Source organism: Pavona decussata, unplaced genomic scaffold (assembly GCF_977016875.1).
Source record: "Pavona decussata unplaced genomic scaffold, jaPavDecu1.1 SCAFFOLD_38, whole genome shotgun sequence".
NCBI classification, from domain to species: domain Eukaryota; kingdom Metazoa; phylum Cnidaria; class Anthozoa; order Scleractinia; family Agariciidae; genus Pavona; species Pavona decussata.
This window is the reverse complement of record NW_028145460.1, coordinates 1,708,848-1,736,579: the sequence shown is the minus strand read 5'-3', so window position 1 is coordinate 1,736,579 and position 27,732 is coordinate 1,708,848. Positions and strand designations below refer to the sequence as shown.

The 27,732-nt window shown below is 39.9% G+C and overlaps 2 protein-coding genes and 1 long non-coding RNA gene across 4 annotated transcripts in view; 2 read left to right on the top strand and 1 right to left on the bottom strand.

Annotated features, from left to right (window-relative positions):
• The window catches only part of LOC146483538 (ferry endosomal RAB5 effector complex subunit 4-like), a 53,676-nt gene that overhangs the window by 16,983 nt on the left and 8,961 nt on the right, over nucleotides 1-27,732 (top strand). The window lies entirely within an intron of this gene.
• LOC146483539 (uncharacterized) lies at nucleotides 724-26,557 on the top strand. 2 transcript variants are annotated; one of them, XM_085105642.1, is made up of 3 exons: nucleotides 724-806; nucleotides 13,590-17,703; nucleotides 24,877-26,557. In XM_085105642.1, exons 2-3 carry the CDS (start codon nucleotides 13,601-13,603, stop codon nucleotides 24,956-24,958), a joined length of 4,185 nt encoding a protein of 1,394 aa, XP_084961768.1. In that variant the 5' UTR covers nucleotides 724-806; nucleotides 13,590-13,600; the 3' UTR covers nucleotides 24,959-26,557. The 2 variants fall into 2 exon arrangements, with proteins under 2 accessions (XP_084961768.1, XP_084961769.1); XM_085105643.1 differs by lacking the exon at nucleotides 724-806 and adding an exon at nucleotides 2,949-3,335.
• LOC146483536 (uncharacterized) overlaps nucleotides 26,084-27,732 on the bottom strand; it is a 31,723-nt gene continuing 30,074 nt past the window's right edge. Inside the window, exon 2 of the long non-coding RNA XR_014863794.1 lies at nucleotides 26,084-26,349. This is a non-coding gene — a long non-coding RNA (uncharacterized LOC146483536). The remainder of the gene's footprint in view (nucleotides 26,350-27,732) is intronic.

The following is a 27,732-nucleotide window of genomic DNA, read 5'->3' as shown; positions in this document are numbered from 1 at the left end:
CGTCGACCTCAGTCTCGCCTTCGCTGAGGCAAGGTTAATTTAAGGTTACTGTTAAGGAATCGAGGTACCTTCCGGGAAATCCTTCGTGCGCGCGTTATTTTTAATAGAACCACGCACAACTATATATCATTTTAAAGCTAATAAAATTTAGAATCCCAGAATAAATTTAGTTTTCATTTTTATTCTTTCGATAAGCGCGCGCGGGCTTTCAAACACAAACCTGGTGATGTTCACTTGAATGAATTACGAGCCTTCGCAACCACAGGGCACCCGAAAAAAATCGAGAGAAAGAAATATATTTAAAAAATTGAATTATCAGCTTATTTTGTTAGTTTCCTGTAGTTCTGTGTAGTTTGCATTTACATCCAGTTCAATAGACGCCACAGTACTGTAGTCGTGTGCTGAGCTGTTTTGTGTGTCAATTGTCCAAACATAAATTAGGTGATCAATTGCAATACGCAGACTTAAATTGTCCCGCGATTAGGTGCAGTTTACAAGTCTTCGCTTCTGGGTGTTCGTTTTCAAGTTTCAAGTGCAAGCTTCAGGTTTTCGGTTTTATTTACATCGTTTTCTAGCGTCGACTTTTTTGAATTCGAGTTTTTATTTGCATCGTTATCGAGTCTTGGGTGTTTCGTTTTCGAGTTTTACGTCATCGTTATTTTCGAACATTGCGTATTTCTTCCGAGATGTCTTTTGTTTTCGAGTTCTTAGTGCTATTAACAAACAACCTTTTTCTCTCCATTACGTACCGTGTGTATTCGGATGATTGCGCACTGTGACGATTTGTGACTGTAAGTGGCGTCGTGGTGAGTTTAAGATGTTTTAAAAGTTTGTTGTATTTATGCCAGTCAAGTATAGAACGGGGTCACCCAACGAGAACATTTAAGGAAAATACTTAAAATGTTGTCTCCTGTGTTCCTAGATCGTTTTGTGCCCTTTGAAAGACATATTTGTGTAAGCTATTAGAAATACAGATTGATATATTCGGGTGCTTTAGCTGAAATTTTAACTTGTAGAAAGCAGTTTTAGGAGAGGATATTTTATTGCCCGTATTTATTAGCAGTTGTTGGTTCTACGAAAATGCCAGCTGATCTTTTTTCGCAATTTTAGTAACACATTTTCTCCCTTCGAAAACGACATCAATTAATTTTCCAGTGTAACGACATTTTCAGCTGACGTTTTGCCGAACTGACCGTACATTTTGTGTACGACTTAATCTAAATTTGTGAGGCGATCAAAGCCATCAGAACAGATATCAACTGAAATGAACCGTTGGGTGCCGCCCATGATAGAACTATAACATTCATTCCACTGACAACAAATATTACCAACACAGCTGTGTCAAAATGTTTCATTTGTTTTCACTGCGAAGGGCTGTTTGCTTGTGTGATCCCAAAATGTCCAGTGATCCCTTGTTACGAATTAGTTAACAGGATCAGGAGCTGACCCATCGGTTCATTTCGGTGAAAATCTGTTCGGAAGGCGTAAATCACCTCAGAAATCCGCCGGATTTTTCTTGGGCAAGGGTACCAGCTCAAAATTTCGTTATACTGTAAAACTAATTTCTTTCGTTTTCGAAGGGGCAAACATGTAGTTAAAAATTACGAAATAAGGTCGGCTAGCATTTTCGTAAAGCCAACAGGAGCTAGTAGATTCGTGGGATAAGATAATAAATTAAAAATGAATTTTTTTCTAAATTCCATGAGAGGGAATTTGTGGGATTAATCAAACCACGACGAATTAGATCCGTAGAAATAGCCGGTACGGAACTTCACTTCATTTGTCAGAACATTTTGAAATCTCAAGGAGAGAAAGCAATAGAATTATCAACCTTTGTGTGGCGAGACTAGTGGTGATAAAAATCTACAGGATAAGCAAAAGGGTGACAAGGATATATTATTTCTTTCGTTTTAAGTTATTTTCCACCAAGGATATGACAGATTCTCGATTTTCATTTTGCATATGTCTGTCTGTTTAGTAGGGGAAGTCCCTTTTCCCACTCACGCTTATTCTTCAGTTTTGGTCTTTCTTTCACTGATCCCATATGGAACAAGAATATATTTATTCTCTTCGACAACAAGTCGCAGCGCTCGGTTATTTTGGCCGTGTATAAAACCAGGGACATGGAACATTCATGGAGCATCTCGGAACATTCTAGAACAGAGTAGACGAAATAAATAGAACGAAATAAATTAATGAACAAAAACTGGAAACTGGAAATATGTCAAACTAAATTATAAAATCTGAGTAAAGAGTAATGTCCTTCATCCGGCCGTGCGTATCGCCTGTTTGCCCAGAACTTTAAAAGGACAGATCTCAGGAAGAAAAGCAGTTAAAACTGTCACGCATTTAGACCAGCCAAACCTGCAATTAAATTAAACAAGCGCAAGAGAGTCGCGCAGGCTTGTCATTCTTTATTTACGCAATGTGGCCGGTTTTCCTCCTGCAGAAGAAGAGCCTTTTTACTCAAGACACTTTGAGTCTCGTATTCTATTTAAGCTGATTTATTTTGTTTTTATATATATAGATATATTATATATATGTAATTACGTTTGTCTCATTTTCAGTTTTCATATATCTTCATTAATTTATTTCGTTCTATTTCATGTTCCAGGATGTTCCATGTTCCGGCCTTTTTCGACGGCCACTTATTTTATATCCTGAGCAGAGCTCAAAGGTAAATTGTAATTAAAAAGTCTGTTGAAAATTAAGGTAGTCTAGCAGACTCAAACTCACGAAGGCGTCTTTCATCCTCTCTTGTTAAAACTCAGGTGAAACCACGAGCCGTTCCACTTGAGTTTTGAAAATTTTTATGACGCCATTTTATGGCCTATAAGAGTATAACCCATAGAAAACTACAGTCGATTTGTTTTTACAATAACATGGAAAAAGTTAAACGGAATTGGCTTTATTTGGTCCATTTTTCGTTGAGAAGAGCGCGCGTTACATCTGACGTCATTTTTACTCGTGGATACGCTTTAGCATCCACGAGTGATAGTGGCGTTCCGTATGCAAATGAATCACTCACTCCGGTGTTACCGGAAGTGGAATAATAGCCAATCCCACCTCGGAAAGAAGTGACAGCCGGAAATACGTCTGCGATCGTAGGTTAGATTTCTGTGGGTCGCCGTTGCATGGCTGTTTTTTAGAGCTTTGAACGCATTCTCGCTGCCTTCTCCATCATTAGAAGCAAGTGTCTGAAGAAGTGACAAAATGGTGTTCTTCGAAGGTGAAGCAAAAGATTCTCAACAAATGCACATTGATACAATTAAGAGCGATTGTGCACCGCCTCCACTCACCGAGGCGTAAATCTGGATGTTGAAGTCGAATCGCCCGTAGGTGAGAAGACAAAAGTTTGTGACCTTTCATGTATTGTTGAATTATCCGTTGAATTTCCTTTTACTACAGGCACATACGAACAATTCCGCTACGCTCAAGACGAAATAACTGAAAATTTTCTTTGCCGCACGCGGGTCGCGTCGGGCTACGGAAATATAATTGTTGACCATTGTTATCAGGGATGTAATAGCCACTTTCTGCTTCATTTTCCTGTAAAAAAAAGTCACACTTAAAGAAATAACAAAGAGATTTGAGGATCATAGTTGCCTTTCAACACCGTTTGGGAATACTTGTACTATTAATATCGATAGAACAAATTTGCATATCCGTGGTTACGGTAAAACTGCGCGTCTCCGATACTTTTATTTCGTTTGGAAGATTTTCATTTAAATCAGCGAATCTAAACCTTCTTTGCCTTTCAGTGAACTTGCCGTTTTCCAGAGCCGTTAGCTATCCGTTCGGTACCTGTCCGTTGTTTGATGAATTACTTTTATCTTACGCAGCGAAATCATTTATTGCATCGAAATCGCTTTCGGTAGGCTATGCGAACCACGACTGAGGGAAGCGAGCATGTGAATGTCAGTGTGCATATTTTCATCTGGTGAAGTCACAATTTAACTTTTTAATTCATGAGTCCTTTCCCGTCATGAATTTCTGCTACAAAATCAAAATGGAAAGGCAATTTTCAAAAAAGTCAGTTCGTTAGGAAATCTTTTGGCATTTCATTTCTATCAGACACTCGGCTCTAGCTACTCCAGCAGTGATCGGAGTTATTTACAGATGAAATGTGTAAGGTGTCTGCTTTGATAACGAAGAAAACATTGCCCCTTCCATTGATCAGTCGTCGGGTAAGTCGAAAACAAAGAAGTGAAAATATAGTTGATGGAAAGTTCTGTTTCCTAAAACTGTAAAAATGCACTTACAACTCCATCTATATCGTGGAAGAACAGAATCATCCGTCGAGGACGATTACGAGCCCTTTGAGGTTGAACGAAGGAATATCAAAGGACAATAAGCACCAGGCACAGAGTGATGTCTCGCGCTCGGATTTCTAGATCACGCCATCTCGCGCTCGGATTTTTTGAAGCGCCACGTTTGAAAAACTAGTTAAAGTCTCGGCCTGGGATTTTAAACGAGAGTCTCGGCCTCCCCACTGAAAAATTAGGCAAACTGACCACCTTCCCCCCTGGAAAATCAAATCCCTTTTGTGGGGGGGGGGGGGGGGTATGGATATTTTTTTGGAACTACACGGTAATCCAGCCCTTAAAAAATCCAGAATGAAAATTACTTACCTTTATATCTGGTCATATACGGCAAAGAAATCATTCCGCCAGTATTAAAAGTCTTTTATTGGGTGAATTGGGTGAGGGACTGGGAACATCCACCCCAAGGATAAATTTGAAGATAGAAGGCAGCCACAAACAGCTGCATAACATTTGAATCCTCAAAACCAAAAAAGAAATGGGGACGCCTCCCCAAAGGACATACCCAAAATTTGCCTTCCTTGTTTGATTCCTCCTTTACCCAAATACCTCATATTTTTGTGAGGCTAACTGAAGTCTAAGTAAAAGTGTATTGCCCAGGCTGTCAAACCCTGACCCTGTTTATGACAAAATATTTGCACTTCTCTTACCCTGTTTATGACATGAATTAATTTTTCGAAAAAGAAAAAATATAAACATCTAACATCGCTAATCCGTTTTAACAATTTGTAGATAGTCAGAGAAAAATAGATGCATTCCTCCCCCTCCCCCTACACACACACCCACCCTCCATGGGGGACAAATGCATAAAGAGCCTTTTAAAGAGCGTCTCCGCCATTCAGATCATCGTCACTATTACATTTTAAAGACCATTCCAAACTATCATAAAATAAAGCCACCTTTAAGTTAAACCCATGGCATCAACGGCCACTTCCATCGCCATATCCACGAGTTAACGATAGTGTCACTTTGATTATTGTCTGTACTTTTATAAACAACAGCTACAACCCAATCAGCGCGGGAATTTGAAAGTTATTGTGAAAAGTTCCCTGGTCACTACGATTAGTGTATAGAAACGCCGTAAGAGTTAACTTTTACGACAGAGGTTAGAAGAATTGAACAAAATTTAGGCATTGTTTGAAAACAATAGATCAATTAGTTAAGTGGTATGAGTCTCGGCTAAAAAATTTGATTTGATCTTAATTCTCCTTACAATATCACTTCAAGATCAAACATACAAGTAATAAGAAGACACGAACTGGTCACAAAAGATAAAATGATTTGACTTCGAAATAAATTCTCCAAATAGCAACGAAGAAAACATACGTAGAGCAATGGGAATAATCTACACGTTGATACTGAAGTTTAATAGTTTCTGCTGTTTGCTTGTATTATCCCAAAATATCTATTTAGCCCTCCTTACCAAGAAAATCTGTGGGATCGATCAAACCACCACATGATTTTGTTATAAAATGATAAAATACGTGAAATCTAGTATGCAATTTCATGGTTTTTGCTCCGTCTGATAACAAATTTTGAACTCTAAAGGAGAGGAAGTAATAGAATCATCAGCCTTTGTTTGGCCGAGCGGAAAATGCAGCGAAATCAGTAAGGTAGGCCTGGGGTGGATGACCTACAAAAAACAGAAAAACAAAATCGTAGTATTATTAGTCTCCAATCGCAGCGATCGGCGCCGGCTAATAACCTCAGTTATCTGGGGAAAAATTGTACAGGGGTTATTTGTTTGTGGTCATTATCTGTTCCGTGAGGCGAACAGTTTTTCGACAGTAAAGCTCTGTAAGAGAAACCATCAGTTAGAAGAAAAAGACATTAAATTTCCATGCAAGAACCAAGACGCCAATAGGCGTGAACGCGGGATACGAACCCATAGTCAGAACCTGTTCAAACGTACAAATAGACGTAAATGAAAATGTAAACAATCAGTGTCGTATTACAAACGATTCCTGTGTCCAACTCAAAGCTGATAAAGTGAGGATTAAAGCGCCCGTGTGAAGCATGAGGATGTTTCCCCTGTATTTTAGTGTAAATATCAAAAGCGAAACATTGAAAACCGTACGAACATCCACTAGTTACAAACCTTATCGTCAGCGCTATTTATATTCTGGTTATGTAATGTCAGTAATTGTAAGATTACGAAGTGTCCTCAGTCGTTTCATCAAGAAAACAGAAAGACAAACAGACAAAAAGCTTTCATAAATGAAACCTTTTGGAAAAATTAACAATTAATCTGTTGCGGCGGCATTCTTCATGAATGAACTCTTTTGTTTTTGGAACATGTTTTTGTGTGTCACGCTTGCATGTCGTTTTCATTATTATTCTGTTAGTTTTTTCTGCATAACTTTGTCTATTGTTCCTTATTTCATTAGTATAAATTCGCGTCTTTGCTTTTTGTTCACTCTCGTTTTGTGCTTTGGAGAATACAGTTTTAGGTTTTGCGTTTTTTTTCCTACATCGCTTCGTTTGTCCGTTTTAAAGGCCATATAGCGTTTGTAAGTATTATTTTTTGGCTCGTCATTTCTGCTTAGATTGTTATTTCTATATTCTTGTGTTTTGGTTCGTCCTTTTGCTGTAGTAACTTGTATTTTCCTTGTTTATTTCTCTAGCAACCGTATCGATTATTGCATTCGCATCGATTAGCGCAACGTTTACCGCATCGGATATTTGACATTAAAGAAGAAGTTAAGAAACGCGTTGGAGCAATGGTTTTTGGACCCTTCATAATCCTTTAATGTTTGTGAGGTAGATTTCCAGTAGCCTGCGAACGCAGACGTATTTCTGGCTGTCGCTCCTCTCCGCCGAAGAGAAGCAACAGCCGGAAATACGTCTGCGATCGCAGGCTAATTTCCAGTAACGCTAAGGTATCAGTTCGACGAAGTCTACAGCGTCGCGCGCCAGTGATGATCTTGAGCTATGACCTCTAGTTTCCTCTTCGCATCGAGTTATTCAATCTGTCAGTCAAAGGGTAATTTCTTGGCCGTGAACTCTCCAATTTCCACCGTTTAAACTGTCGAGTAATTCTCAGTAGTTATTCTTTCGATTTACCGCTTGTAAAAGGTTTGTCTTCTTTCTGAAAACGGCATATTAGAGTCTTAAATTCACGTGCGTGGCCGCCATTTTGAAAGAAAGTCCTTTCTCAGTCTAGGCCCTAGATCGTGGCTATGTGATGTCAGACAGGTATAGGGATGAGTAGGTCCCCTCCCTCGTGATATACGCGCCGATAATGGCTTCCGATTGGGCCTTTTTGTTGAAGACAATCAGAACAATAGAGGACAAAAAATATCCCTTCTAGGAGAGAACAGGGTTTAATCCAGGTTTAATTAATTTATTCATGACCATTTGTGACTTCGATGAAGAAAAAAATACGATAGCGCCGACCGAAACCTTGACGCGATCTGCCCTGAGGGCATCCCGCGTAACAAGACGCCTATGGGCGTTTACGCGGGATGAGTTGGTGTATGTTTAGCACTAAGTGCAAGTCGCCATGGATAGTCTGAGTCACAAAGGTAGCGTAATGTTTTGCTAACCTTTTGTTACGCTTCTCGACGTCATACCGGAAAGTTTATGATAACGTAATGACCGGATCACACACATAAAGGCCTGACTTACATTTACTATTGAATCGCATAGCTATTAGAATTCTCGCAAACTGATTGGCTATCGAGGCGAGGAATTCAGAGTGGAATTGCGACTTGAAAGCGAGGTTGGCCGATATTGCATCATAGCAACGCGTAGCCTCTCATAGCAACGCAGGCAAAATTGGAAACAGTTATGTTTTCAAAACCTTTGTCTCCGTTTACAAAGCAAAAACCTGACCAAAGTGAGGAAACAGAAGATTTTCCTTGTTTTAATTTAAATTATGACTTCCTCGAGAGATTGTCTAAGAAACCGCTTACGCTTACAAGCACGAGAAATCGGCAGCAGTCTATCGCGAAAGAAAACATGGCAGAAGGAAGAGAAACAAGCAAAAGTACTTCAGCTACCAAGGAAGAGACGGTTTCAATTGTAGCGTTTAATTTACAGAAGATGAACTAGAGGCCTTTAAAGAAAATATGGCTTCCGAAAACACACAAAAAAGTACGAGTACCGCCGTTCGCCGTCTACAGTCGTGGTACTTGGCAAAGTACAAAACTGAACTGAACTTAAACAGCATTTCTAAAGCAGAGGCGCCCCAATTACTGAATCATTTTTTTTTTGTTGAAATACGAAAAACAAAAAAGGATGACGAAGGCAAAGAATATGAGCCTGGTTCACTTCAAACTTACCACAATGGTCTTCGCCGCTATTTCCTCCACAGGCCATGTCTACCAGCGCCCGACAACTTCGACATTGGGAAAAATGAAGAATTTGATGAAGTTGCCAACATGTTATCCGTTAAGAAGAAGGATTTGAAGAGGAAAGGTCTTGGAAATAAACCGAACGCTGCTCAGCCCCTAGAAGAAGATGAAATCGAGAAAATATGGTCCACCGGAGCACTTGGCCTTCAAAATCCTCGCTCGCTTCTCCATCTTGTTGAGTGGAACAATGACACGCACCTGCGTGTCTTATTGTCATAGTGTTAGCGCACTGACGAGGTCTTGCTTCTATGTCCATCAACGCCTGCGAACAGATGGCCACGGATGTAGCCGACATGACCAGCATCGCACTGGTCACGCTTAAAGTTATACACAACGCATTGTTGATCAATGAGCTGAAGCTTAGGTTCACTTGTCGGGAACTCCTGGGCAGACACAGTTAAAAGATCTCAGTGTGAAGCTACAGACTATTGTCCAACCAGTGTTTACAAGCCGCAAGATTGCCCAGGAGTTCCCGACAAGTGAACCTAAGCCTCAACTCATTGATCAACAACGCGTTGTGTATAACTTTAAATGTGACCAGTGCGATGCTGGTCATGTCGGATACACCTGTGGCCATCTGTTCGCACGCGTTGATGGACATAAAAGCAAGACCTCGTCAGTGCGCAAACACTATGACAATAGACACGCAGGCAGGATTCCAGATAACCCTCGCAATTGTTTTAATGTGTTGAAAAAATGCCAGAACAAGTTTGATTGTCTCATTATTGAGATGTTACTCACTAAACAATTACGACCGTGTTTAAATGTGCAATCAGACTCAATTTGCGCTAAGGTCTTTGTCTAACTTATGCAAATTAGTGACTCTGAACTCTCCGTTACTCTTGAAATCGCATATTTAATTTAAGTTTCCCTTGACAATGGCGCCAAGATGTCGCCGAAACGTAGGACTTTTCTTTCGTTAGTTTTTGCCTGTGTTTTGCATTTGTATTTCTGACTACGGTGAAGAAGAAAAAAAACGACGACGAAGGAAAAGATACGCAACCGAAACCTTGACGCGGTCTGCCCCGAGGGCATCCCGCGAAAAAATATTTGCAACTTTCAAACCAAGCAAATCGAAATCCCCGTTTCAGTAGTGTGTTTAATTTTTAGTGTTTCTGGCCTCATTTTTTACGTCTAATATTTTGTTGTGCTTAACTCATTCAACTGCAAAACACTCTTCCAAATTCTTCAAGTTTTTGAAACAAATTCTTTCTATTTTCACTTGCCTGCCCAAGTTACTGCAGGGGCGTAACCGGGATAGTTTTTTTCTGTCAGAAGGGGTAATCAGTCGACTGGCGTTTTATGGGGGAACAGGGGGACTACTAAATAAGACATGTTTGTAAAAGCAAGTTTTTCAATAAGGGAAGTTTAGTAATTTTAATCTAAGACTCGAGTATTCTGATTAAAATCATTTGATGACATCAACCGCTTTTATTTGGAGCCTGTTAGTCACGTGATGCATTTCATCCAATTGTAGGCAAGTAAAAATAGTTGATGGATCATAAGTCATTTGATTTAGAAACCAGAGGGTAAGCACCACTGAAAAACGTGTAGACCATAGAGAGAACTTAAAAATGACGGAGTCGATAGAAAACACGATACAGCAGCTGAAAAACGTGTGTGGGACTACAATAGCATGGAGTAACTGAAACGTTTTGTCTGTTTTTGGAAGCATGGTGAGATTGCAATAAATCAGTACAATGTGACTTCAATATGTATATATGTAATCTCTACTTTCCCTCGTAACAGTTACGGTAAAACTGAAATAATGAGAAACCACTATTTGCACAGCTCGAAGGACTCGGCTAACGTAAAAAGAGGCTGATCTTTAGTACACTAATAGGCTTAAAGTTTACAGCAACCTACAAGTTTCGGTAGGACCGGCAACAGCTAGTAATTTCGGGTAATAAAATTCCGCTTTCTAAAACTTTCTGCAGATTAAATGTTCAGCTAAAGCATCCGAACAATTAACAATTATCCTGCGAAATCGCGCGGAATATCGCCTGATACTTAGCCGACGAGGCCGTAGAACGAGTTGGCTAAAATCAGGCGATATTCCGCAAGATTGAGCAGGATAATTGTTTTATTATTCAACGCATTGATAACAAAGCACAGGTTTATAGCAGAAAAGCTGGAGGTGATCTTTATTTGTCGAAAAAGAAACTTGTAACATTTTCCCGCGCGCGGACCGGCATGAATAAAAGCGGCAGCTTTGTTCAAGTTTGAATGAAATCGAGAGCGTTTTGCATCAAATTAAAAAATAGGCACTCGAAGGAGTGCATGGGGTTTCAGCTACCATGATGAAAAGTTATTGACTGTGTTCTAGTGATCCTGAAAAAAGTCATTGTAAGAAAATGAAAGGGAATCTCTTCAAAGATCAATAAATTATATGTGACTGTTACATTTACTGTAGGTTTTTTGTCTGCTTTAATGATTCCCTTTTTGTGGATTTATGAAAAAGTTGCAAAGCTGGAGTGTTACTTCGGTAGGTGTATGTTATATGTTAGGCCCCGTTTATATGGAGAAAAGTTGTCCCGGGAAGGAGGGTCACCATCCCAGCCGAGTCAACTTCAGCGAGCGTTTATTTGAAAAAAAAATTGACCCCTTTGCCCGAGCCAACAGCGCTCGCGCATGCTCTGATTGTCTCGCCTTGACGGAGTTGACCTGTCTGGGCGAGTCAAAGTGTTTGTATGGAGAAAAGTTGGCCCGGCTAGGAGGGTGACCCTACCATCGACAAATGGTTACCCGGCTAGGCGGGTCACCCTTCCAGCCGAACCAACTTTTTGTTTCTCATCTGAACGGTTCGCCAGGTTTTGCAAGGAAGTGTAGGAAAAGTTGGCTCGCCCATGACTGCATGTGAATACTGCTTTATTTTTGTAGAATATATATTGCAGTAAAAAAGCAATGTTGTATAAAATCCAGAGTGGTAAATGAACAGCTCTAATGAGTGCCAAAATTGTGCAGCGTAATTTGATCATGTTGTCGTATGGGCGAATTTGGTATGCGCGGGAGGATTTCGGTTTGTTTACACTTTAATACACAGGGGACAGTAATAGATATGGTTTGGCTTTCCCATGGTTTTTATAACATCGCATGGTGAAGAAATTCCGTCAATCAAGACACAGGAAAACAGACAATAAGTTTTCTTGATTAATTGAAAAATTTATTCAGACAGACCTGTGCTCACGCCTGAAAAGCAAATCGTTCAATTTTCCAATTTTCGCCTTAAGTAAAGCTACGTGTAGGCGACCGATCCAAGCGAACTGCGAGTCACTAAAGTACCTAATTTTACCAAAACTTTTTAAAATATGACAAATCGGTCAATTTAACATAAAGCACGGTAAAATTCACGTTCAAACCTGTAGTATTTTGTAAAGTGGATTCCCAGGAGCACAAAAAAATTTCCGAGACCGTCTACAGCTCATGTGATGATTTGGAGCTCTTGTTTGCGATCACACATGTTCTGCTTTGACACAATCTCAAAGAGGAATTTCTTCGCTATGAACTCACTGATTTCCTCTTTTTAAGCAATCCAGTGTTCCTTAGAAGTTGTTCTTTTGCTTTACGGTATTGAAAACCTGTGTTTTCCTTCCAAGAACCACAAACTGCCATCTTGAAAATCCACGCATGAGAGACGCGGCAGCCATTTTTAATTGAATACAACGATCTTCCATACGATTAAAGCCGACTGAGATCTCGTCAACCTGTCGTGGTGAACCTTCGGCATTCCGAACCTTTACGGAAAATGGACCTACTTTCTTACTTACACTACACGATGACAATGTAGGTTTCAGCTTTATAAAAATTGAGTACTAGTCTAGTGCGCCAATCGCTCCGGCCAAATTTTCCACAAATTTCTAGCCTGAAAAGCTAACACCAAAAAGTATTTTGAAGCTGCGAAGGATTTGTTGTGTCAGCTGGGCCGAGCTGAACAGACTGGAAAAGCTTTTCAACGATTTCTCGGGAGAGTGTTTCTTTGTTTGCTACGCAAGCAATTTCACGATTTTCCTCAGTGTTTTGACAAACGCATCTAGTGCCTTGTTGCTTGCTAGAACTCTGGACCCTTTTTGAAGCTAAACGAGTTTTCAAGCGGCCCTAATGCTTCTGAGAATAATTGCTTTGTACTCCGTCTATCTTTTTGTCTGCCAGAAAGCTAAAATTTCTCGAGGCACTTCAGTGCGAGCTCGGATTTTCTCAGCTGGTTTTCTCATCTCTTCAACACGAGTCGAGATCTCTGTTTAACGGTTGCGAGAACCAATCTAAGGAAATACATGTACTGTTTGTAATTTCTGAGCCCTAGAATACGGGACTATCCAAAAGTCTAGAAAACGTCGATAAAAATATATTAAACGTTTTTGCTGAAAAGTAATTTGTCACTTCATAAACAGAAAAGTAAGCGGTAAAAGTTTTTGTGCACTAACCATTACAATTCTTAACCGCAAACTTGGTTGACTTCTTTGCGTTATTAATAGTTTGGTGTCCTTGCGAGGTCGTTACTTTTTGAAAGCGCTCTACCATTTTTCTCCCCGAAGCACGAAAACGACGTATATCGCAGGATACCCCTTATGTGCGGGTGACGTATCTTGAGTTCACCATGACCATACTTGGGTAGTGTCACAATGTGCTGAATGATAATCGGTATTACCTTAAACATATCTGTCTTCATATTTATTAAAAAAAAATTAGAAGGACACAGATCGATCTGCGAACGCAGAGACAACATTGCAAGTATTTTGCTTCTTAAAGATCTTCTCGTTGAGTGCCCCTGTTGTAAAATACATTTATTTTATGGAATCTAAAACTGGCGTCCTTACCAGTTACTGAAAACACGGTGTCCGATTAACACTGGTTTGTCAGTATAATAAATAGCCCCAGACTACTGTGCTTTTGTTTTCTTTCTCTGGTTTTCTAGTTAACACCGTCATGGACAACACAGAGGACATTATAACGAACATCTTTATTGGTACATTTGTTGTCACATTTCTTCGCAACACAAGTCGAGCTCTACAAGCTATTAGGTTGTGCAAGGAATGTTTGATTGTGCTTAACAACAAAGCCCTAGCAAAAGAAAAGGAGTTTGTTGAAAAAGCATACAGATTTATATATGTATCATTGTTTGAAACATGCTGCCTTCTTAACGATCACACAAGTGCGATAAAATGTGGTAGGAAACTTTTGCACTTTCTGCGCGGATGTGGCGATATAACCCAAGCAGGCCAGGTGACCTATAAACTGGCAGGATTATGCAACCTTCAAAGAAAATATAAAGAAGCAAAAACGCTTTATAAGGAAGCACTCACCATCATGATAACAATAGACGAAAGGCAAGGGCAATCCTCGTGTTATAGGAATCTGGGAACTATGCATCACTTTCTAGGTGAATATGGAAAGGCCAAAACCTACTACAAGAACGCTCTTGAGATAACAAAAGAAATTGGTAGCAAAGAAGGAGAAGCCGCTTGTTATAGGAACCTGGGAACTGTGTATCAATCTCTCAGTGAATATGGAAAGGCCGAAACATACCAGGAAAACGCACTTGCGATCACAAAAGAAATTGGTGACAAAAAAGGAGAAGCCGCGTGTTATGGCAACCTGGGAACTGTGTATCAATCCCTCAGTGAATATGGAAAGGCCGAAAAATACCACAAGAACGCACTTGTGATCACAAAACAAATTGGTGACAAGGAAGGAGAAGCCTCGTGTTATGCGAACCTGGGAACCGTGTATGAATCTCTTGGTGAATATGGAAAGGCCAAAACATACCAGGAAAACGCACTTGTGATCACAAAAGAAATTGGTGACAGAGAACGAGAAGCCACCTGTTATGAGAACCTGGGAACTGTGTATCAATCTCTCGGTGAATATGGAAAGGCCAAAACATACCTGGAAAACGCTCTTGTGATCAAAAAAGAAATTGGTAACAAAGAAGGAGAAGCCGTTTCTTATGGCAACCTGGGAACTCTGTATCACTTTCTCGGTGAATATGGAAAGGCAGAAACATACCAAAAGAACTCGCTTGTGATCACAAAGGAAATTGGCGACAGACAAGGAGAAGCCGCTTGTTACGTGAACCTGGGAGCTGTCTCTCATACTCTCGGTGAATATGGAAAGGCCAAAACATACCTGGAAAACGCACTTGTGATCACAAAAGAAATTAGTGACAGAGAAGGAGAAGCTGCATGTTATGGGAACCTGGGAACTTTGTATGAATCTCTCGGTGAATATGGAAAGGCCAAAACATATCAGGAAAACGCACTCGTGATCAGAAAAGAAATTGGTTACAAAAAAGGAGAAGCTGCGTCTTATCTGAACCTAGGAACTGTGTATCAATCTCTCGGTGAATATGGAAAGGCCAAAACATACCTGGAAAATGCACTTGTGATCACAAAAGAAATTGGTGACAGACAAGGAGAAGTCGCGTGTCATGGGAACCTGGGAACTGTGTATCGATCTCTCGGTGAATATGGAAAGGTCAAAACATGCCAGGAAGATGCACTTGTCATCACAAAAGAAATTGGTGACAAAAAAGGAGAAGCCGAGTGTTATCGGAACCTGGGAACTGTGTACCAATCTCTCGGTGAATATAGAAAGGCCGAAACATACCAGGAAAACGCACTTGCGATCACAAAGGAAATTGGTGACAAAAAAGGAGAAGCCGCGTGTTATGGCAACCTGGGAACTGTGTATCAATCCCTCAGTGAATATGGAAAGGCCGAAACATACCTGGAAAACGCACTTGTGATCACAAAAGAAACTGGTGACAGACAAGGAGAAGCCGCGTGTTATGCGAACTTGGGAACTGTGTATCAATCTCTCGGTGAATATGGAAAGGCCAAAACATACCAGGAAAACGCACTTGAGATCACAAAAGAAATTGGTGACAGAGAACGACAAGCCACCTGTTATGGGAACCTGGGAACTGTGTATCAATATCTCGGTGAATATGGAAAGGCCGAAACATACTACAACAACGCGCTTCTGATCAGAAAAGTAATTGGTGACAAACTAAGAGAAGCCGTGTGTTTTGGGAACCTGGGAACTGTGTATGAATCTCTCGGTGAATATGGAAAGGCCAAAACATACCAGGAAGACGCACTTGTGATCACAAAAGAAATTGGTGACAGAGAAGGAGAAGCTGCGTGTTATCGGAACCTGGGAACTGTGTATAAATCTCTCGGTGAATATAGAAAGGCCGAAACATACCAGGAATACGCACTTGTGATCACAAAAGAAATTGGTGACAGACAAGGAGAAGCCGCGTGTTATCGGAACCTGGGAACTGTGTATCATTATCTCGGTGAATATGGAAAGGCCAAAACATACCAGGAAAACGCGCTTGTGATCACAGAAGAAATTGGTGACAAAGAAGGAAAGGCGGAAAGCTTTGGAAACTTAGGATCGTTGTTTCGTTCTCTTGGTAAATATGCTGAGGCTAAAGAGTATGACGAGAAAGCACTTGCCTTGAGCAGAGAGATACATTACTTAGCTGGAGAGGCAAAATCGCACCTCGACCTTGCATACGACGCCATGTTCGAAGGAAATCCTGATGATGTGTTTTCGAATCTCCTGGGAAGCATTAACAAGTGCGAGAAAATGCGAGGTTTTCTTGGACGCCATGACCAATTTAAGATATCCCTGTTAGACATGCACAGTCATTCCTATCAATTACTCAGCGTAATGTATTGTCTTGTGGGAAATGCGAAAGAAGCTCTTTGTGTTCTAGAGCTTGGCAGAGGCAGAGCTCTGGCAGACTTAATCTCAGGTCAGCATTCTGCTCAACAACAAATTTCAGTAAATCCGCTGTCATGGCCTGATATTGAAAGGATCGTGAAGAAAGAAACTGATTGTAACTGTCTATACATTTCGTATTTTGGTTGTCATATGTTTCTGTGGGTCCTCAGTGGAAACAAACCGTTACTTTTCCGTAAAGTAAACGTCAACGAATGTTTTGTTAAAAAGAGACTGGAAAGAGATGTTAAGGAAATTTTCAGTGAGAAAACCTTTAGAGGGTTTAACGTCCTCCGTTATGATCAAGAGCACTGCGAAGATCGGTCGCTGTTTTTTTCAAAAGCCAGCGACTCAACAGATGAAACATCGGAGGAAGGAAGCTCGGCGGCTTTTCGCCTGGTAGAGACCGAGGAAGAGGAAAATCTTCAAGCCCTTCCCACCTTTGCCGAGTGCTACCAAATGATCATCACTCCTGTGGCTGAATGCCTTGACGAACCTGAAATCGTGATTGTTCCTGATCGCGCCTTATACAAAGTTCCATTCGTAGCATTAAAGGATGAGAGTGGGAAATACCTGTCACAGACACGGAGGATCCGCATTGTTCCTTCTTTCTCGACTCTCGGGCTCATTCAGGACAGTCCAGCAGATTATCACAGTCAGACCGGAGCACTGATAGTGGGCGATCCGGACGTTGGAGACGTGCTTTACAAGGGACGCCTTGAGAATCCTTGTCGCTTGCCCTCTGCAAGAAAGGAAGCGGCGATGATAGCAGGACTACTTGGAGCTGAGTCTTTGTTAGAGAAGCGAGCAACTAAACAAGCAGTTCTTCAGAGGATACCCTCTGTAAGTCTGATTCATTTTGCTGCCCATGGTCATGCCGAAAGAGGAGAAATTGCTCTTGCCCCTCAACGCCCCACTAACGCGACTCCATGCGAGAAAGACTACCTATTGACAATGGATGACATTTCACAAGTTCAACTGCGAGCAAAACTTGTAGTACTCAGCTGTTGTCACAGTGCACAAGGAAAAGTTAGAGCTGAGGGAGTTGTTGGAATCGCTCGGGCGTTCTTAGGAGCCGGCGCACGCTCAGTGTTAGTGGCCCTGTGGGCCATACCAGACAAAGCAACAGAGCAGTTAATGAGTCGTTTCTACGAACACCTGGTTCGTGGGGAAAGTGCCAGTGAGTCTCTTCACCAGGCCATGAAGTGGATGAGAAATAACGGCCATGCTGACTTGGGAAACTGGGCGCCTTTCATGTTGATTGGGGATAACGTGACATTTGATTTCGGAAAGGAAAGGTTAGTTTTTTAATGAACTATATTATTTCGGGTGCTGAATGAATTATTCAAGAAAGTTCGCTCTTCCATTCTCTTGGAAACACTTATTGCTCGGTGAAAGAAGACCTAGTAAAGCTTCGTTGTTCATTGTTATTGTAATTCTTATTCCGTGATTTATGAACATCTAATTAATAAGATGAGCATCAATTCTACCTTTTCTGCGTAAGCTAAGGCCCGGCTCATACGTCGAACTTTACATGAGCCGAACCTAATTCCTATTAAGGTCGACCCAAATAATTAAGTTCGGCAGTTGATTCAGACGTCGAACCTAACTGAAGTCGAACTTAAAGCTAAAGTGAGAAAGTAGATTTTCGTGGTCAGCGGTTGTTGTTTTTAGTCAACGAGATTCAAAATGGCGGAAAATATGAATTCTGACATGGAAGAGCTTGTTTAGTTTAATGAAGACAGGCCAAACACGGCTACTATTTTGTCGAGATAGGAAGACCTTCAAAGCTAATTTGCTCTTACGAGTACGTCTTTCAAAGATCTCCCTTTTCTGTACGAAAGCAGGGAAGGGTCTTTGTAGATCTCTCTCAGCAGAGGCTGATTTTCTATCAAGTGCCATTTACTCATTTGAATGGTTTTGGATTAGGCACAGAAGGGCGATATTCCGTAACAAACGGCAAAATGTTTTTGCGCGTTTTTTGTTTGTTTTGTAGTACCAACATTCTTTCGCTGAAATTGACTTCTGAAAGAGTTTTATCTATAAGGTTATCGAGGTAACCTCTGCAGCGTAATCTTTGTTTGAATAGAATGATGTTTTCTTCAAATGTTGTTTTTGAAGATTTTGTTCTGAGAAGTCTTGAGGCTTCGCCTTTGATATAGCCTGTATTGGAAAGTTTCTGTCGGTTTGAAGTGCGTGTGCACATCAAGAATAGATTCTCAGACAAGTATATTTAGTTGTTTTGAAACAAGAAGAACATGCACATTCCTCTTTTCCCGCCATCTTGTTCATAATGAAGTCCTTTGCGCATGCCAAGTCGATGGAAAGTGCAGACCTCTGGGATAGCTATAATTTATATAATTTATACGTAACGTATGCATTTGGTTCGGCACATGTAAAAGTTCGACGTCTGAATCGACGTCGAACTTTTGCCGTTCTATTCGACTGGCGCAGTCGAATAGAACGGCGGGTCGACCCAAAAACAAATCTGTCGATCCTAACTGATTCATACGTCGATCTTTACATGCACCGAACCAAATGATTAGGTTCGGCTCATGTTAAGTTCGACGTATGAACCGGGCCTGAGGGTGCGTTCGATTGACCCTTTTCCGGAATAGGAATACATACAATAGTTACTAGAAATCCCTTTTAAGAGGTTGTTGAGGTTACTAGGACACAAAATGGCTGTTAAAGTATTATATGTCAGCGAAACTTTGCAGATATGTTACGCTGCAAAATGTAACAACTAACGCAAAACGTAACATTAACGCGAAATGTAACAACTTTTGACGCAAAATGTAACATTAACCCGATAGGTAACAACTTCTGACGCAAAATGTAACAATTTCTTTAACACGAATTGTAACAACTTTGTAACGCAAAATGTAACAACTTCTTTAACGCAAAATGTAACGACCTTTTTGGTGGATCATTGCCAGTAAAGCAGTTTCCACCGTGTATGATAACGGAAATATAAGCAGTTTTCCAAAGGTTTAAGGTTTTTTGTTATTATGCACTGTTTCAATGGCTTACAACAAAAGGAAATTACAATATACACTCGATTGCAAAAATGTTGACACCTAAAAAGCATAAACCGTGAACGATGAGACCCAACAGATTTGTGGGTAGTGTTTTTAAACACTACCCTTCCAAATAATTTTCTACCAAATACTGCTTAAGTTCATTGCCCGTTTTGAACTTAAGCAAATCGCGAATTGTGTATCACTCAAATTGTCCCTTGTTGGCCAACTTGGACACTTTAAGGAAAGCTTGGACAGTTTTCATCACTCCCCACGTGCAACTAATTTTGGTCATTAGCCGTCGCACGGGAATAGAATATTATGCAAATCAATTTAGTACATTTATACCCATAAAGCCATTGAGTCTCATCGTTCACGGTTTATGCTTTTTAGGTGTCAACGTTTTTGCTATCGAGTGTATAAGAAAAGTAACATAAAGGCAGCATTAAATTACATAAATGTGAAAAGTAAAAATGTGCGCAGTGACCAAAGGAGTTTAGGCTTTCGAGTTGGTCAATGCCACGTGCAACTAACTGGCGTATAACGTGCAACTAACTAGAGCAAAAAAAAAGAAAAAAAATCAAAGAATAATAAAAATGCAATAATAGAAACATACTACAATTTTTACATAAAAAACAATAGAAATGATAATTAACAGTGAGGGCAGTACCTTTTAAATACCCAATATTCATTGGGTATTTAAAAGGTACAATTTGTACTGCTTGTAGAAGCTATTATATGAGAGCTTTTTTAATTTAGAGGGAATGTTTTCCTAAATTTTAGACCCTGCAAATGCAAAAGTGGCAGCTCCGTAATTATTCATTATCCTCGGCCGGTGAAAATTAAGGTTTGACACAAATCTGGTGTTGGAGCTATGAACTTCAGAGGCAAGAGTTAGGGTTCCTTTGAAAAAGTCATGTTACTTCCGACTAACGTCTCCAACAGTGGCTGACAGGTGTTGGTAATTGTTCGTTCCTTCGGACGTGCTGTGCGAATTTTGCTTTTGTTTGTTTATGAAAAAAAAATAAAAATAAAAAACTTTATTTAAGTGTCGAAGTATTTAGCACTGTACAGCTAATTGGGGACGCTAAAATCAGTGAAATAAATACACAAACTGAACGTAACATATGTTAAAAATCCCAACTGGTGGGAGGCAAACCAGTGGGGTATTTACAGAGCATGGCCTTGGATTTGAGAACCGGGCTACCGTGAAACAAATCCAAGTGGTCAGAGCGGGACTTGAACCCGGGGCCTCCGGATTACGATTCCGGCCCTCTAACCACTAGGCCACGCCGCCTCCCCGTAAAAGATGTTAAAGATATTAAGTTAGTCGAGTTGCCGTCCGTCCTTGAGCATGAACGGACAGATACGGACTTGGCATGACAAACACAAACAATTTTTTCAAAAACAACGGAACTTTTCAATTCAACAAAAGAAAATCTTGATTTGATCATGTGATCTGTAGGTTGGTATAATTTGCCTGTCAGTTGATGTTTAGCTTGACAAGTAGGCTAAATATCCTTCTTTATATATCAAGACCAGCTACGTTTTCCCAAATTTACCCGAAAAGAGAAATCTAACAGCTCAATTCCGCTTATTTTCATTTCCGGAATACGGTCAATCGGATGGAACCTTAAACGTTTATCAAGAACACAATTTCTGATATACCGCTTAATAAACGGTTTCCTTTCATTCTGCATTCTGATTCAGTGTAATTACTGAGATCTTAGACATGAGCAGCTTTGAGCAGGAAAAAAATTCCACCCAGGGGTTCTCTTAATATTGTACGCGAGGTGTCATCATATGCCTGGAAATGTAACATGAAACAGCCACGGTGTATTATAGTCACGCAGTTTCATCTTGCGCTTTCGAGACAAACTCGTGCCTTGCGACGCGCAGTGTTTTCCGGAGTGGTATTGTATGATTTTCCACGGTCAACTGCCGATTTTGCCATTGGTTTGCCTTCGTTTTCATAACATTTCCCAGCCCAGACTGTCACGAAGGAATGGAATTTTTTGTATTTATCGGAGAGTAATTGCGGCGGGCAGCAATTTAATTTATTGAATAACAGCAGACCACTTCCTCTGCTCGGGGATTGACCTTTACACATGCATATTCGACTTGGTAAGTTGTATCTACCATAAGGCCGAGGAAAATAGTTCTTGGGTTATTCGCTTTTATTTTCTTCACCTGGGAATGCGATGCTCAGATAAATTGACGCCAGCTTCGATAAAATAATGTACTTCTGAAATTGAGTTGTATTAGTGAGAATTTACACAGCTTTGTCTGTCTTTGAATTTGGCTAACAAATTTCCTCTCAGCATTTAACGCAAGTATCATAGGATTGAAATGTCGAAAAGCAACGTATACGTTTAGGAATTAGAACGATATTTTGGAAGGATGTACCTCTTCAGACCATTGCCGAGAGTCGAAGTCTTGTTGAATCTTTGTTATTTTGGCGGGAAACTGATCGAGGTTGGGAAACTCGCGCGTATTCGACATGGATTCACGATCATATAAAAGCAAGGCAAGGCATTGTTGAGTAGTGAAATTTGTAAATAGGCTATATCAATTTTAAGATTCTGTTTTTTGAACTTATTGTATTGCATAGCTTGGCTCTTAGTCATTTATTAACTGCACTGTTTTTATCTACCGCGCGCCACATTAATTCAACCATCACCGCGCGATATTAATTCTGTTCTGCTTTACTTGGGTAGTCAGTTTTTATTGAACTGTTGTTATCTGTCGAGCAGGCTGCTTTACTTGGGTAGTCAGTTCTTCCCAGAGCTGTTGTTATCTGTCGAGGAAACTGCTTTACTTGGGTAGTCAGCTCTTTATTAAGCTGTTGTTATCTGTCGAGCAGAACATTAACCGGCTAACCTCGCGCTATGAACACTAACTTGGGTTCTGCTTTAGCTTATCGAGCAGAATTCTCTGCTTCCACTAATTAATATCGCAATAACCAATTCTGCTCTACTTGGGTAGTCAGCTTTCTTTTCAGTGAGCTGTTGTTATCTGTCGGGCAGGATATTAATTAATCTAGCTTACTGTAATATTTTGCTTCTGCGTTGCGCATGGCTGCTCTGTCGAGCACAAATGTAGTATACAGTAACACTGCTTTGTAGTTCCAATTGTTTATAACTCTAAATGAGAGGAATACCAACCTCGCACTCCAGTTTATAAACTATTCCTTTTTTCTTCCATTTTAGGGAGGACCGAATGCAACGCGCGGAGACGATCACTTGCTTTGTATCATCAATGTACAATTGTATCACTTTTCTTTCTTTCTTTTTTTTTTTTTGTGGAAAATATACTCCGAATTTTGTTTAATGTGATTACAACGTTCATAAAGACACAGTCTAGCGCGGCTTCTGCTACAATATATATTGTTACATTTTGTACAGTAAATAAATGTCCCCAACTCTGTGCCGCGATTCTACTGCTTTTGGCAGGAATTGTTTGGGTTTGTTCTTTGATTCGATGTTCTTTTAAAATGCTAAATCGCCCAGTTGCCTATTTTGAGTGGTTCATATTATATTAAGTCTGTGCCCTGGAGTTACTATTCGAGCAAAAAAACCATGTCTTACCGTTCGCGTGGATAAAACGAAAGCATTCCTCGCGCGTTCGATCTGCACAAACCACGATGTCTGGGATTCTGTTTCTTTCTGCGTGACTGCCGGAACTCCGAACGTGTGAAAAAAGACCATTGCGACCATGAATTATAACACGCAGAGGTGCAAAATGGTTTCTCTTGTTGCAGTTAATGATAAGCCATTGGTGATTTCAACTCACCGTAAGCTCATTAGCATACATTTTTTTCTTCACCTAAGCTCATCATGGTTACCTTTATTAAAAAATCTTAAACAAATACAGGGGTAGCACGGCAACGGTATTAGTGATAACCTCGAAGTGGTTTACTAATCACCACAAGGATCGCCAACAGTGCTGTGTCATAAATTGCACCAGTTCGGATTACCTTCCTGGTACGTCTGGCGTACCCCAGGGGAGTATTCTGGGACCTTTCCTCTTTTTGGTGTACATTAACGATCTCCCCAGCATGATCGACAACACTATTGCTCGTTTCGCCGACGACTCCAAGTGCTCTAATGTTATCAATAGCACCAATGACTGTGTTTCTCTGAAGAATGACCCTAATAGTTTGCAGACATGGTGTCGAGATTGGCAACTAAGATTTAATAGCTCCAAATGCGAAGTTCAATCTGTTACACGGAAGCAAAACCCACTTTTTTCGATTACAAAATTGGATGTGTTTCCCTGTCCCATGTATTCCTCACAAAAAGATCTTGGAGTAACAGTCACGAGTGATCTCAAGTGGAACCGGCACATAAACAATATTACTTCCAAAGGTTATAAAACACTAGGTTTTCTTCAAAGGGGACACCTGTCACGACTTTGACACTGGTACTAGAAGACTTTTGTATCTCACCTTTTTCAAACCTCATCTCAACTACGCTAGTGAGATCTGGGCTCCTCAGTCAATTGGAAATATTTCTAAAGTCGAAAGCCTTCAAAGATGGGCTATCAAATACATTTTAAATCTGGATTGGAAGGATGACACTAGCCATCACGAGAGACTTATTAGCCTAAACTTGCTGCCCATTTCTTATGTTCATGAAATTAACGACCTTCTCTTCTATTTTCGATGCCGATTAGGTTACTACAATATCTGTCTTAATGACTTTTTTCAACAGAAGAATGGCCTTCGTTCTACACGTAATAACTCAGTGCTCGATTTGTCAATTCCTATGTGCCGCACCAAATTGTTTCAAACCAGTTATTTCAATCGTCTACCCAAGTTATGGAATAATCTGCCAACCTCTATTCGCCTTACTTCCGCATTTACACAGTTCAAGTGTCATCTCTTAAACACTATAAGAGTGCCTTAGTGAAATCCTATAATGTCAACACCTATAACACTTGGAAATCTGTCTGCTCTAAGTGCTGTGTAGTATGTGATATTTTACGATTTAATGTGTGCTGTTATTAACATAATGATCATAATACTTGTGATACTTTTAAAATATATACTCCAGTTCGTAACTTTCTAATTATATAGATTTACTTTTATATAGCTTTTTAGGGTATTTTAATAGATATAGCTCACTTAAGATATAGAATGATATATATGTAAATATATATGCATGCGTATTCTAATTTTCAAGGGCACACTTTAATTGGAGTCTCACTCTGTTGTGTGTCCCTCGCCACTGTATTATCTTTTCTTGGTTGGTTAAAGCTTAAATAAATAAATAAATAAATAAATAAATAAATAAATAATAACAAATTCAACAAAATCTTTGAGAACCCAACTTGTCATGACACCAGTTTCACTCCCGAGCCCTCCAGTTTGGTAGTTATGCCCCAGAGTGGATAATTATTTGCGATAACAGAATACAACACTGACCCAAAAATCCGATGTTTGTTTATCAGTTGCAGGTGTCTTGCCCAGTCCACCTGCCGAGGAGTGCCCGACAAGACAGGACATTCCGTTTTTGAAACAGGACGTCAGTAACTTCGACAGTAACCCAAAGTAGATTCACTTGGGCTGAAAGCATTGACTTATCACAGTTGTGTTACACAGCGAGTTGGGCTTGCGTGCTTTTGTTGCAGTTTTCGTTGTCAGGTCGGTCTCTTCAGATTCAAATTAAGAACGGAGGCAATCTTCACATATTTTAGGAGTAAGCATTTATAAGCATTGATTTTTAACTTGGTAGCATCATTAGTAATCGAAATTTACACATTTGAATTTCCATGTGGTTATGTCGTCCAAAGTATAAATAAGGTAGACACAGTGCTTTTTTTAAACTAACACAAGTGAATAAGTTTGATAAAACCAGTTAATCGTCAATCGTGTTGAACGTCTCGACAATAACAAAAGGATCAGGAGATGGTAGTTCGATTGAGAGTCGAAAGGAATTCGCGTTTGCTTTACTCCGCTCTGTGATACAAAACAAGCGCCACCATCTCAGCCAATAAGAAGCAAAACCAATCGCGACTCGTTCGCACGCGTTTTCCCGCGCTTCAGTGACTCTAGTTACATGTATTTTTTCGCATTCTGATTTATGTTTTGCGCTGTGTACGTGTCGTTTGATTGGTCAGAGTGATCGCTTAAAAAATATATTTATTTTGTCATTAGTGGATTTGAAATTCCAAGTTACCTTTTGTTTGTATCGAATATTACAGTAATTAATTTTATTAAGAAGAGAAATTAGATGAGATTTTGTAGTTTTAAAACAAAAGGATGTTTACCCAGTCACTTTAGAACGCAGGAAGGATAAACGTATTTTGTCTGGTGACACAGATAACACAGCAATGTTCTTTATTATTCTCTTTTTGTTTTTTTCCGTATTCCCTCCGTTAAGCACCTTCGGCTTTAATAATCGCATTTTATTGCATACAATGTGGAATAATTAAACACCTCGCTTTTCAAAGAGGAAAGGTAGTCTAGACAGGGGAATCCAACCAGAGCATTCAGGTGTCTGCGAATATGTAAAACGTTTTCTCCTGTGTCCCCAGATCGTTTTCTGACCATTTAAGGACAAAGACGCTTTAGCGTCAAATCTAAATTGCAGAAATTTTTAGGGAATGGAATAAGATTTCCCTAAGTTTCTACCTGTTGTTGGTTTTACGAAATTGTAGTTGACATTTTTTTTTTTACAATTTTAACGACATATTTGTCACTTCGAATTCGAAAGGAATTAGTTTGCAGTGGTACGAAATTTTGAGTTGACATTTTGACGAAGAAAACTTAATAGATCGAGATTTTCTTCATAACTAAATCCGAATTTCTGATGCGATTGAGGCCATTCGAACAGATATCCACGGAAATGAACTGTTGGGTCCCCCTGATCACCAAACGTCTATCGTCGCCGAAGACAATTTTTAAAACTTCGCTCTCTCACTCTCGAGAGCGCGTTGGTGCTTTTGTTTTTAATGAACATTTGAAAACAGCATTGACAAGGCTTTTTTGTAAGTGTTTCTTTTACATGCAGGGAAATAACAGTATTTGACGATGATATATTTTAGCGAACGCAGTAGCAAGTGTGTTTTTGCTGTCAAACAGTTGCTATAAAGTAAGCATAAAATTAATAAAGCATCTTTTAATAATCTATACTGGCTAGAGACTATTCTAAATCCCTGGGCGTTACTCTCAACTCCTGGGGGGTACTCCCCTATAACTATAATCTAATATGACGTGGATGCTCGTCGCGGAAAATTTCGAAAACACCCCTAAAAGGTACAAGAATCTAAAGCCCTGACTAAACAATCAAACACTTTCGTTAAACATCGTGCTTGTCGCATGGGGTGGCTAAACGAGCAAACAGTCAAATATCAAACAAAGTGAGCCCACGTAACGCTTCCCGCGTATTACCGTTGAAATTATGGCGCTTGGGCTTGTTTTGTTTGCAGAGGTGGCTAAACGATCAAATATTTTCGTCCAACATCGTGTTGGAAGAGTATGTTTGACCGTTTAACCGCCTCTCTCAACATTGCTTCCCATGTTTGATCTATGTCAAACATTTTCATCCAACATTTTGCTTCACGACCAAATGTTTGACAAAAAAAGCCCAAGCCGGGGAAAAAACAATCACTCAGGAACCAAATGCGTATGATATCACTACATATTGCAGAAACAAAGATGCAACCTCGTTCCCAGGGTCTTTCCTCTTCACGTCCCAAGGAGCGAGAGAGGGAAGATTAAAAAGTCGTTGGGAAAGAAGAGCCTTTCTTCGCAACCGAAAATTCAAATATTAATACTGGCTGAAAGCGGGTTTAGAAATGTTATTTTATGCGCTGCATTGCGCTTAAAATATCAAGTCTACGGCTTTCTCTAAATTAAATTGGAAATTGTGAAAACCAAACAATCAGACACTAAGTGATGATTTCATTTCAGTTTTTAGGAGGTAAGTGCACTTCGAACCCAAAACGTAACTACATTACGACTTGCCCACTTAAACGCGTGAAACTACTACCATGGCAACCGAAAGTTGTTTTATTTTCATTCATTAATCAGTCCTGAAATTCTTTCCATTATATGGTCAATCATGTTTGTCCTTTTTTCTTTTGATTATAAATTATTACTGAAAAACAGCAACATTTACTTAGAATACTAAAAAACCTTTAGATATGAAAACAAGCTTGTCTTAGATACTGGGATGAACTGAACGTTTTCTGGAGTGATAAAAAATTTCTCAAAAAAGAAAAGAAAAAAAAAGCAACGATGAACAATTCGCTCCTGCTCGTTTATCTTTAAGGGTGTAATCTAATAGCCAAAAGAAAACTGTT